Consider the following 11,389-nt stretch of genomic DNA (forward strand, 5'->3'; position numbering starts at 1 on the left):
TCTTTATCCTCAAGTCCCTTGGCACCCCTCCTCTCCAGTCCCACTGACTCTTTGCAAAGGGCAAACTCTTCCCACCACAGGGCCTTTGCTTGTCTTGTTCCTTCTGCTGGAAATCTCTCTACTCTTTAAACATCTGGGTCTTTCTTATACATCAAGTCCTAGCTCAGATGTTGCTTATTTAAGAAAGGTTCTTCCTGCCTCCTTCTCTTTCCCTCACTGAAAATTGTGAGCATTTGTAAATACTTTGTCTATTTGCTTCTTTTGTTCGTCTCCCCTCCTAGACCCCAGATGTCCTATATGTAGCTACCACCCACATATGGCTGTTAAGCATGTGACATGTGGCTAGCCTGAACTGAGATGTGCTCTAAGTGTAAAGTATGCACTGGATTGTAAAGACTTAATACAATAAAAAGGATGTAGAATGTCTCAATAATTGTTCAATATTGATTGCATGTTGAAATGATAATATTGTGGATATACTGGATTAAATGAAAACATTAACAACCTGTTTCTTTCTACTTTTTTAATGTGGCCACTAGAAAATTTAAGATTACACATGTGGCCCACATTATATTTCTTTTGGGCAGGGCTGGTCTACACTGTTAGCCGACAAAGGTAGGAACCTTCTCCGCCTTAGCCATCTTTGGGTCCCTAGTATCTGCCACACAGTAGGTGTTCAGTAAGCTTTGTTGTAGTTTTTATGAGAATCCTATGCACAGGGAGAGATGAGACAGGCAGCCCCAAGGACGCTGTGAATTTGAGGAAGAAAGAAATGCCAACGACAGTTTTCTCTCTCTCCAGTCCCTGCATTTCAAACCAGTTCTGTCAACGTTCCGTCCTGCTCTGTACCAACATTCCCCCCATGGTCACCTGCTACTGTAGATGCCAGGTGGTGGGTGGCTGGAGGACGGGAGCTGGAACTGCTGTTTCCATTTCAGACCCATAGGAGATGCCTCTTCTCAAGTATTTTATGATCTTCAGCTTGGGTCCTAGCAGCCAGAAAGGGCTCACCTCCACATACTGGGACACACATGGCAGCTGGGAGCCAAGGGAAGCTGTCCAGGGTCACCAGCAGGTCAGAGGTGAATGGGACCTAGAACCTTTTCAGGTCCAGGACTCTGGCCTCTAACTGCATCCTGTTGTAGTCTCCCTTATTCCAAGGGACTCAGGTGTCTGGAACCTTCCCCCTTGCCTCCCTCTCCTCACATTTGACCTCTGATCTCTTGAGGTCCCTTGAGGGCACTAATGCCAGGTCTTCCCAGAGCTGACCCAAATGGCGCCATCCGCATAGACGCCAACGCGGATGGTACGAATGGCTGGGAGGGAGTGAGGGAGGGAGGATGGATGGACGGATGGATGAATGGATGAACGGAGGTAGGGATGAATGGTTGGACTGGAGGATGGGAGGACAGATGGCCGCATGAGTGGAGGAGGAGGACGGCTGGCTGGTAGGACGTCCGCATGGGGGCGGGGGGGGGGGAGGCAGCAGGAGTGAGGATGTACCGAAGGAAGGAATTACCCACACAGTATCTGAATACAGGGGACCCATAGCGATCCAAGTCCGGCTCCCGTCACGTTTCTGCTAGGAAACCGCGGCCAGGCGGATGGAGCCGGGCGCTCAGCCCCAGGGCCCGCAAGGAGGTCCGGGGCAGCGCCGGAGCTGGCATCCGAGTGGCTGCGCGGCCGGCCGGGGGCTCTTCCCGCCCCCGCGCCCACCCCACCCCCCCGCGCCAGACGGTGCCAGGTGGGGGGAGCGTCCCCGCCCCCACCTCCGGAGGTGGCGGCCCCACGCGGCCCAACAAGCTGCCGTTGTCCCGCGGGCCCCGGGCCCGGCACACTGGGGCTTTGTCCAGCCCCCCGCCGCGACCCACGGTGGGGGGGGGCCCCACATGACCGAGGGGGTAGGAGGAGCCTGCGGCGGCGGCGGCGGTGGCGGCGGCGGCGGCGGCGGCGGCGGCGGCTCCACCACCATTTCCCTCCCTGGCCGGGGGTCGGCGGGCGGTGGCGGCGGCGGCGGCGGCGGCGGCGGCGGCGGCCGGGCAGGGGCCCCTGTTCCCCGCCAGGCTGCAAGCGCCCGGCCTGGGCCCGCAGGGCAGCTGCGACCCAAGCGCTCTCCGGGCGGCGAGCTGGGGGTGCGCCCGGACCCCCGCCCCCGGGATCATGGGGAATGGCATGACCAAGGTAGGGGGGCGGGGATCGCGCAGTCCGCACCTGGCCGCCCCCAGCCCCGCCGGGGCGCAGGCTCCTCCTGGGTCGCTGTGCCCGCCTCTGACCTTCTGGCCCTCGCCCTGAGGCTCTGTGTGTCTAGATCTGTCTCCCGGTGACTCTCTGACCCTGCATCCCTGTGTCTCTCTGCTCACGTCTGTCTCTCTGGGTGTCCTGGCCTCGCTCTCCCTGTGTCTCTGTCTCTGCCTGTTTCTGTGACTCTGTATTTCTTGTTGGGTCTTTTTGTGGCTCTCTGTCACTCCCACACGCTATGTCTCTGAGTCCCTTTCCCTGTCTCCAGGTGTCTCTGTCTTCCTTGTCTCTGATTCCTTGGACTCTCTCTCTGGTGCTGTTTCTCCATCCTTTCCCCTCTGCCTCTGCATGACCCTCCTTCTGTCCCTGCCTTCCCACCTCCCTCGGAATTCCCCACCACCCACCTGGCAAGTCCATCTCTCTCCCTGTCTCACCCCCCACCCCGCACCGCACAGCGTGTTTCTCTTCCCTCCCTGCTTCAAGCTCTCACCCCTACCCAAGCTGGCCTCCCCTGGTGCCCCCCTCCTATCCTCCCTAGCCCCTCTCACAGAGTCCAGGTCCAGGAGGGGGAGGAGATTGCTGCCTGAGTCCTGAGGTCCAGACACTGGTCATAGAATGGAAATGGGCTGTGGGCCCCCAGCTAGGTAATGGGAAGTGGTGCACCCCTACGCCACTGACCCCAGCCTGTCTCTCCTGTAGGTACTTCCTGGACTCTACCTCGGAAACTTCATTGGTGAGCACTGCCCACTCTGTCCCAAGGCTGTGGCACTCTGCCTGTCCAGGCCCATGTCCACCATTCATGCTGTGGCCCACGCACCTTGGAAGCACTCAGGAATTGGGCCGGGGGCAGGGAAGCAATGCCAGGCTGGGAGGGAGAAGGAACTCATGAGGACTAAGGGATATGTAGGATAAGTGTCCCTAGTGCACAGGGCTCAAAACACCTGTCAGATGTCAGGCAAGTCTGCACCTGCTCTGAGCCCCAGCCTCTCCCCCAGCACATGGCCCACTCACCTCTCCAGGCTCTTACAGCCCTGAGGTTCCGGGTTGAGGTCTGTTCGGGGTGCTGCTTCTAGCTGGGAAACCAAGAACCTTACCCCTACAACCTTCTACACAGAGGGGAGGTTTCCGGAGACTGGATTGTACCCAGAAACTTGTTAGTGAGCACTGCCCATTCCATCCCAAGGCCATGGCCCTCTCCCTGTCCCAGGCATGTGCAAAGAGACAGGCTGATCCTGAGACTCCACACTTCTCCACGTGGAGTCAGAGAAAGCTTCAGAGAGGAAGGGGCATCTGCACCAGGACAGAGCTTTCCCCACCCATCCCTACCCCCCTCCCCCCTGCCCTGGCATTGATGCCCCACTCTTGTGAATCTGATCTCCTCCTCTCTGGGAGCCACCTCCGCTGTTCACACCCCCTTGATTTCTGAGTATTGAGCTAAGGAAACTCTGGACCCTCTTGAAGTCTGTAGCCCCATGAGGGCAGCGGCCATGAAGTTGCCCATGAACCCCCATGCCCAGCCAAGGCTGCACATAGTAAACACACAGGAAATGTGTTGAATGAAGTAGACTTACGGAGAGAAAGAGGATATGTGTTATTTATTCTGATTCTAAAAGACCCCCATACACTGGAATTCCAGCCCCTAGAGACAGCCACTGATACAAGTGTGAGGTTTAGCCTTGGGTCGGTTTTCATACATCTTTGTGGATGCAGATGTAACATTTAAAACAAAAATGGAAGTCTACTCTGCACACTGTTCAGTCACCTGTTTCCTGTGTAATAATGCACTGTGGACATGCTCGCACATCAGCACAGAGAGGTCTTTTCTAGCCATCGGCTGCACAGTATTCAAGTATGGGTACATCATTATTTATGTAGCTTTCTCAGGGTGGATGTGTAGGTTGCTCCCACTTTTTAACAATTTCTCGTGTGTTTACTGTTATGAGCAGTACTGCAGAGAACATCTTCTACACACAGCTTCTGGGTGAGCAAACCTTTCTGCAGACAGAATTCCCGGTTCCATCAAGGATATGCCAGGAAAGGGTGTTTGCTATGGAAGGAACTCCAGGGGCAAGGCTGGGAAGGGGCTGGGCTGCGACTTGTGGGTGCCCCAGCAACAAGACTGAAGCCTAGGGGTGCGGTGGGACCTGTCAAACCAGGAGCAGGAGGGGGCCAAGGAGCAGGGGGCTGGCAGAAGGTGGGACAAAGTGGAGAGGAAGGGGTGGGGAGGGGAGCTGGGCAGTGAGCTCCCACCTCTCTTGGCCATCAGGGACATGTGAGTCGCACCAATCAAACAGGCTCAGGCATTTCATTTCTTTCAGATGCCAAAGACCCGGACCAGCTGGGCCGGAACAAGATCACACACATCATCTCTATCCACGAGTCACCCCAGCCTCTGCTGCAGGTACTCCTTACGCCTATCCTTTGGTGGTGTACAGGTGCAGAGGGGAGCTTCAGCAGCGCCCCCAGCACCCATTTCTCAGGTACTTACTATGTGCCAGGCCCTATACTGCCTCCCTGACCCATACTTGGCCATCCTGTTAAAAACTGCCTTGTTTTACATCAGCATCCTCATTTGATCCCTATTTGGCAACCGAGGCCCAGAGAAGTAAAGTAACTTGCCTAAGGTCACACAGCCAGGAAGCTAAGGAGCTAGGATTTGACAGTCAGAGCCCAGAGGCCTCACCCTGAACTTTAAAAAGGCCCCTCCACGGGCTTTCCATTGCCCAGCTGAATTGATTACTACAAATGGATGGTTCTGTGTTCTGCATCTTGTTGTGTAATCTTGGGCTGTGACTTTACCTGTCTGGGCCTCTGATCCCTCAGTCCCATCTGCCCCTAGAGGGGCTGCTGTGAGGATGCAAAGGGGCTGTAGGACGGTGAAGATGCTTTGCACACAGTAAAGCATGGCCCCCACCAGAAGGGTTGGTGCTGGTTTTATGGGAGTCCTGGAAAAGAGAGGGTAAGGTTGTTCTTTTTTGGGGGTGGGGGGAGTAAGGTTGTTCTAACTCAGAAAAGGAAAGTAGTAAATCCAGAACACTTTCATAATCATGGGCACAGGACTTTACCATTCTGAGCCTCAGTTGCCTGATTTGTAAAATAGGAATTTTATAAATATTTATTTGAGAAAGAGAGAGAGGGAACGAGCAGGAGGGTAGAGGGAGAGAGAATCTCAAGTAGATTCTGCCTTGAGTGTGGAGCCTAATGTGGGGCTCAATCTCACAACCCCGAGATCACGACCTGAGCGGAAACCAAGAGTCAGACACTCAACCAACTGCATTACCCAGACGCCCCTAAGATGGTGATTTAATAACAGCACCTACCTTACTGAGTTGTTGAGCTCCACATAAAGGCCAACACATTACAGCTGATCTAGCAAAGTTAATCATATTCTTATCCCATACATAGAGCCCCTTCCTCCTTATCTATTAGAGTGTGTGTCACCCACTAAACGGGGATAACTGCAGGTGGAAAAAGGCTCTGGAGATCTGAAATCCAGACCGGATTTGCTGTGTGACCTCAGATAGTTTCCTTCCGCTCTCTGGGCCTTAGTTTCTCCACGTGTCCGTGTTGATGGTCTCTAAGAGCAACCTTCAATAATCTGGGATTCTCAGCGTCATTCAAACAAGAAACTTCCAGGTCAGTGGATCCTGATTTTGTTTTACAGGGCAGGCTTGTTTTGGAGGATTTGGAGTATGCAGTCACTCGATTGCACAGGGAAGGCTGTCAAGTCATGAATAGATTGACTAATGAAATGACTCCTTGCCAGATGAGTCCCTACTCCAGCAGCCTTCCCTTCTTCCCACGGGCAGCCCTGCCTCCCCATCTATCAGTGAATTTACCAGTCAGGGTTTGATAATGCCCAACAATCCCAAGGCCAAATGTGTTGCAAAGTGAAATTGCAAACCTTGCAAAAGAGGCAGGATGGTGTGACCTTGGGAAGAGTGAGCCAGAGAAGGGCTGGAATCTCACACAAAGCCATTAGCAAATGAGGACCTGGCCCGGGGTCCCTTAGCCAGGGCTGGTGGCAGGCCTGACACTGGAAAAGAGTCGTTTGAATATCAAAGGATTAAAAGAGGTCCTTGAGAAAAGTGATTCTTGGAACAGGAGCCCAAATCATCCTATGATCTTGTGTGAAGGTTAAGCACCAAGTAAAGGATGTCATAGCCAGTTTGTGGGAGAAATTACTGATAATTCATCCCTTGATTATTTTAATAATTAGCACACAGTTTTATAGCCACAATTAATGAGGTAGAAACTTATTTTCATGGTTTTTGTTTCTTCTCAAGATAATGAAATTTATTTTTTTAAAGAATTTATTTATTTATTTGACAGAGAGAGATCACAAGTAGGCAGAGAGGCAGGCAGAGAGAGAGAGAGAGAGGAGGAAGCAGACTCCCCACTGAGCAGAGAGCCTGATGCGGAACTCGATCCCAGGACCCTGAGATCATGACCTGAGCCGAAGGCAGAGGCTTAACCCACTGAGCCACCCAGGTGCCCCTACTTTTGATAAGACCTTTAAAAAACCTTTTTGGGGGATGCCTGGGTAGCTCAGTAGGTTAAGCAGCTGGCTTCAGCTCAGGTCATGATCCCAGCGTCCTGGGATCGAGCCTGCCTTTGGGCTCCCTGCTCAGCAGAGAGCCTGCTTCTCCCTCTCTCCCTCTGCTGCTCCCCCTGCTTGTGTGGTCTTTCTCTCTCTCTCTCTCTCTGTCAAGTAAATAAATAAATAAAATCTTTAAAAAAGAAAAGGAAAATAAAAAATAGAAAACTTCAAAAGAAAAAAAAAAAGAGTCTGCCTTCAGCTCAGGTCATGATCCCAGGGTCCTGGGATCAAGTCCCACATGGGGCTCCTTGTTCAGCAGGGAGCCTGCTTCTCCCTCTCCCTCTGCCTGCTGCTGCCCCTGCTTGTACATGCTCTCTCTCACTCTGTCTCTATGACAAATAAATAAAAATCTTAAAACAGACAAAAAAAACACACCTTTTTCAATAAGTAATCTCTCTGTGTCCAACGTGGGGGTTCGAACCCACAACCCTGAGATCAAGAGGTGCATGCTCTACCGACCAAGCCATCCAGGTGCCCCTGTTTTGCCCTTTTTTTGTGTGTAATTTTGTAATCCTCATTTGGAGGAGAGTCACTGTTAGTGGCCCCTTCCTACCTATTAAATAAAAGATCCCTGAATTCTTTTTATCAAGTCCTTATGCCCAAGTCACCTATGAGGTTAGGATACCAAAAGGTATCTCAGAAGGTTCTGGAACCGCAGACAGATAGAGCCAGGAGGCACTCAGCTGATATCTAACCTCTTTGGATAGAGAGGGCAACAGTGGCTCAGAAAGGAGCAGGATCTGGGCGGGGGTCATGAGGTGCTTGGGTGGCCCAGGCCAAGGCCGGCAGCACAGCCGAGGGCCCCCTACTGCCCATGTGTGTTTTGTACTTGCAGGACATAACCTACCTTCGCATCCCTGTGGCGGACACCCCTGAGGTACCCATGTAAGTTCTCTGGAGGAACTGAGAGAGGTGGTGGTGGTGGTAGGAGGGTGGGGGGTGGTCTGGGGGAGGACAGAGCGGACTCATGCCAGAAAGCTGTCCTGGGGAGCCTAGCACAAGTGCTCACTCAGACCTCTCTTTGCCTCTGTCCCAGCTATGCCCTTGCCTATGCCCCAGGCCAAGACCCTTAACCTCCCAGACCTCAGTGTCTTTAGCTGTGAGATGGGGAGAGTACTCTGCCTAAGGACCAGACGCCCAGCAGACTGGAAGGGGTCAGGCTCAGCCAGTTCCTGGCCCTGGAGTTAATACATCCGGGCTCCAGCCAGGCTTTGCCATTTTCTTGCTGTGTGACCTTGCACCAATGGCTTTCCCTCTCTGAGATCAGATGGTGCAGGTTGAGAATCCAGGACAGGGCCTGGTCTGTAACAGGGACTCAGAAAGCAGGATTTTTGTGTGTGTTATGAGCTGTAGTGCCTTCCCAGCCTGGGAGTGACCCAGACAGACACTCCTCCCAACCCATGGCTGACCACCCTTGTCCCCAGGTGCTCTGCTTGCAGACCCCAGAGGAGTGGGACTCCTCTGTCTCCTCCCACATGTCCTTGAAAGACCAAGATAAAGCCTCCATGAAAAGAGGATCCAGGGGACCCACAGGAGAGGTGCTCCTGCCTCTGTGATGGAATTTCTCATCATTGGCTGCTTTCACTACCTGAAATGTCCCCATTGTGGCTTCCCACAGCCTTGCACTTGCACTACCATACAGGCCCTGTTCGCTGCCTGGGCCAGCCGCCCTGAGGACCCTGGGCTCTTGACATCCCATCAGTGCAGAGGGGGGTGACTCCTAGGATACCTGCCCCCCAATGCTCATTACCCTATTGCTTTCTTCTCTAGCAAAAAGCACTTCAAAGAATGTATCAACTTCATCCACTGTTGCCGCCTCAATGGGGGGAACTGCCTTGTGCACTGGTGAGTTAAGAGAGGAATGAGGGGAGCAAGTAAGGGACTGTCCTCCATCACACCCAAGCACTCACACTATGGGGAATTAGGAACCTGGGATAGACCTTCTCCAGCCCGTTGTCACGCATGACTGTCCGCCATTCATCTGATGGAGGCTGGTCAGGGGGGCTCCAATCAGGGCTCTGTCCCTTACCAGCTGTGTGGCCAAGGCCAAAGAGCTGTTTCTCCCCGAGACTCCCACTTTCTCATCTGTAAAATGGAGGAAAGACTGTTACCAGATGGGCTAACCGTAGGGAGTAGGTGAGGTCAGGCAGGTGGCCCTGCATCCTGAGTGTTCTTGCTATCTCTCCTCCCCTCCATGCTTTTGAGGAAAGAGGGCTGAGCAGTGGGGGACCCCAGGCTGGGAGACAGGGACTCACACCAGTTGATATCATTCATCCCATAACTTCTCGCTGAGCACCTTCAGGTTCAGGGCGGCTCTCTCAGAGCCCTTGCCCTAAGAACAGCTCCTCCAGCCTGTCACCCTTTGCCTCTGCTTGTCCCACTCCAGCTGCACTAACCACCTCCCCACCCTTCAAATCCCCCAGCTCCCACCTCGTGGGCTTCACACACTGCCCAGAACATTCTTGACTGACCCCTACCCACCTTTTAGGACTCAGCTTGATGTCACTTCCTCGGAAACCCCTTCCCTAATCCCTCCCCAACCCCTCCACTACATTAAAACCTTTTCCTATACGATCCCTTAGCCCCTGGACTCCTCATTGGAGCAGTTATCCCTACCCGAAATTGTTTCCCTGGTTAGTGGCCTTCTCTCCCAACCCTCCTGAAAGCCCTGGGACAGACCATGTTTGTTTTATTCCCCACCATATCCACAGTACCTGACAAATAACAGATGGTCAGGAAACGTTTGCTGAATGAATGAATGAAGTGATTTTCCCACTCAGGCCTCTGATGTGGGAGAGTGCCCGGGGGATACTCCAGGCAGAAGGAACAGCATGGGCAAAGGAAGTGGGAAAACAGGTCCTGGCAGGCTCTTTGGGATGGGAGCTCAGAGGCAAGGGCAAGAATGAGAGCAGGTGGGAGAGCTGAGGTGGGGAGGGGGTGTCTGGGAGCAGGGCATGGAGGAGATTGGGCCTTACCTGAAGCCTGGGGGTGGGGGGTGGGTATCCCAGCTTTGCAGGCATCTCCCGCAGCACCACCATCGTGACGGCCTATGTGATGACTGTGACGGGGCTAGGCTGGCGGGACGTGCTTGAAGCCATCAAGGCCACCCGGCCTATCGCCAACCCCAACCCAGGCTTTAGGCAGCAGCTCGAAGAGTTTGGCTGGGGCAGTTCCCGTAAGGTAGGGGCTGGGGCAGAGGCAGGAGCTGGGCAGGGCTGGGAGACTGCTTCCCGCTTGAATGGAGCACTGATGGGAAAGAAGTTAGCCTGTGCTTCAGACCTGACAGGAGATTTTCTGGGGTCTCGAACTCGCGACCCCTGAGCTAATCTAGCCTCTAGGTGTATTTTGTTTGGTCAGCCAGATGTTTTCTTTTCCTTTTTAGTTTAATATTTGGATGCCTTTGGGCTAGACTATGGACCCTTCAGTTTGACCACGTCCCAGCACTGCCTTCTCTATCTGCCTGGAACCTGGAGGCATTTGAATGTTTGACCCCTTTGGGGAGTCATTCCCTTACTCCACCCCTGGGTCCCTGATAAGGCCAAAACCTCTCCTTCTTTTATACCCACTGGGCGGATAGCCAAGAGGCCAGTGTGGAGGGGGTTGCTGCTCAGGGAGGAGGACTCAGGTGGTCCCCACTGGGCTGGGGGCGGGCGTCGCTTTAGCAGGTCTGGGAGATGGAGTGTCCAAGGCGAAGTGTGGTCCAGGAGAGGGAAGGGACTTAGAGGAGGAGGGGGCTCGATGCGGGCGAGGGAAACTCAGAAGAGAAGGGGAGAGGATGCTCAGGAAGGGGAGGGGCCTAGCGAGGGGTGGGGAGCTCGCGGACCCGCGGAAGCGACGAGGACCCGGGAGGGGACCGGCCGGCAGCCCGGCACCGACCGACCCCTGGCCCCCTCCTCCTCCCCCCCACCCCCCAGCTCCGCCGGCAGCTGGAGGAGCGCTTCGGAGAGAGCCCTTTCCGCGACGAGGAGGAGGTGCGCGCGCTGCTGCCGCTGTGCGCGCGCTGCCGCCAGGGCCCTGCGCCGGCGCCCGCGGCCCCCGCGCCGCACTCGGCTGCCTCCGAGGGAACCCTGCAGCGCCTGGTGCCGCGGCCGCCCCGGGAGGCCCACCGGCCGCTGCCCTTGCTGGCGCGCGTCAAGCAGACTTTCTCTTGCCTCCCGCGGTGTCTGTACCGGAAAGGCGGCAAGTGAGGATCCCGGCCCGCCGTGGCGCCCCTCTTCCTAACGACCGGTCCCTTTCGGGGCTGTCTGGGCCTCCCTCGGCCTCCTGGACGGGCCCAGAGCCTGTGGGAACCCCGCGGCGCCCCGAGCCCTGCCCCTGCCCCTGATGCCCACCCTGCTTGTCTGCGTCTGCAGTCTGTGTGTCCTCCATCCGTGCGTCTCTGTGTCTAAGCCGGCCTGCTGCAGCCACTTGGTGCCTTAGTCCTTGGGCTGGGGGGAGGGGGCACCCGGGCCTCCACCCTTAAAGGCAGCGGGAGTGGGAGTGGGTGGGGGTGGGGGGGTTGGATGGGCCTGGAGGATATTAAAGAGACACAGAAGCTGTCTGTCTGAGCTC

The 11,389-nt window shown here is 55.0% G+C and overlaps 1 protein-coding gene across 2 annotated transcripts; it reads left to right on the plus strand.

The window, feature by feature from the left end:
* Positions 1 to 1,889: 1,889 nt before the first annotated feature.
* On the plus strand, positions 1,890 to 11,204 carry LOC111141618 (dual specificity phosphatase 15). 2 transcript variants are annotated; one of them, XM_022494315.1, is made up of 7 exons: positions 1,890 to 1,901; positions 2,938 to 2,971; positions 4,557 to 4,639; positions 7,674 to 7,723; positions 8,609 to 8,683; positions 9,847 to 10,018; positions 10,753 to 11,204. In XM_022494315.1, exons 1-7 carry the CDS (start codon positions 1,890 to 1,892, stop codon positions 11,023 to 11,025), a joined length of 699 nt encoding a protein of 232 aa, XP_022350023.1. In that variant the 3' UTR covers positions 11,026 to 11,204. The 2 variants fall into 2 exon arrangements, with proteins under 2 accessions (XP_022350023.1, XP_022350022.1); XM_022494314.1 differs by lacking the exon at positions 1,890 to 1,901 and adding an exon at positions 2,161 to 2,181.
* Positions 11,205 to 11,389: the final 185 nt, after the last annotated feature.

This window comes from Enhydra lutris, unplaced genomic scaffold (genome assembly GCF_002288905.1).
Source record: "Enhydra lutris kenyoni isolate GAN:26980312 unplaced genomic scaffold, ASM228890v2 scaffoldscaffold6, whole genome shotgun sequence".
Classification (NCBI taxonomy): domain Eukaryota; kingdom Metazoa; phylum Chordata; class Mammalia; order Carnivora; family Mustelidae; genus Enhydra; species Enhydra lutris.

Excerpts from the sequence above, each read along its gene's own strand:
- LOC111141618 (XM_022494314.1), top strand. The coding sequence starts at position 2,161 with ATGGGGAATGGCATGACCAAG. Across the intron at positions 2,182-2,937 it reads TGGGGAATGGCATGACCAAG|GTACTTCCTGGACTCTACCT; the intron begins GTAGGGGGGCGG and ends TCTCTCCTGTAG. Across the intron at positions 2,972-4,556 it reads CTACCTCGGAAACTTCATTG|ATGCCAAAGACCCGGACCAG; the intron begins GTGAGCACTGCC and ends CATTTCTTTCAG.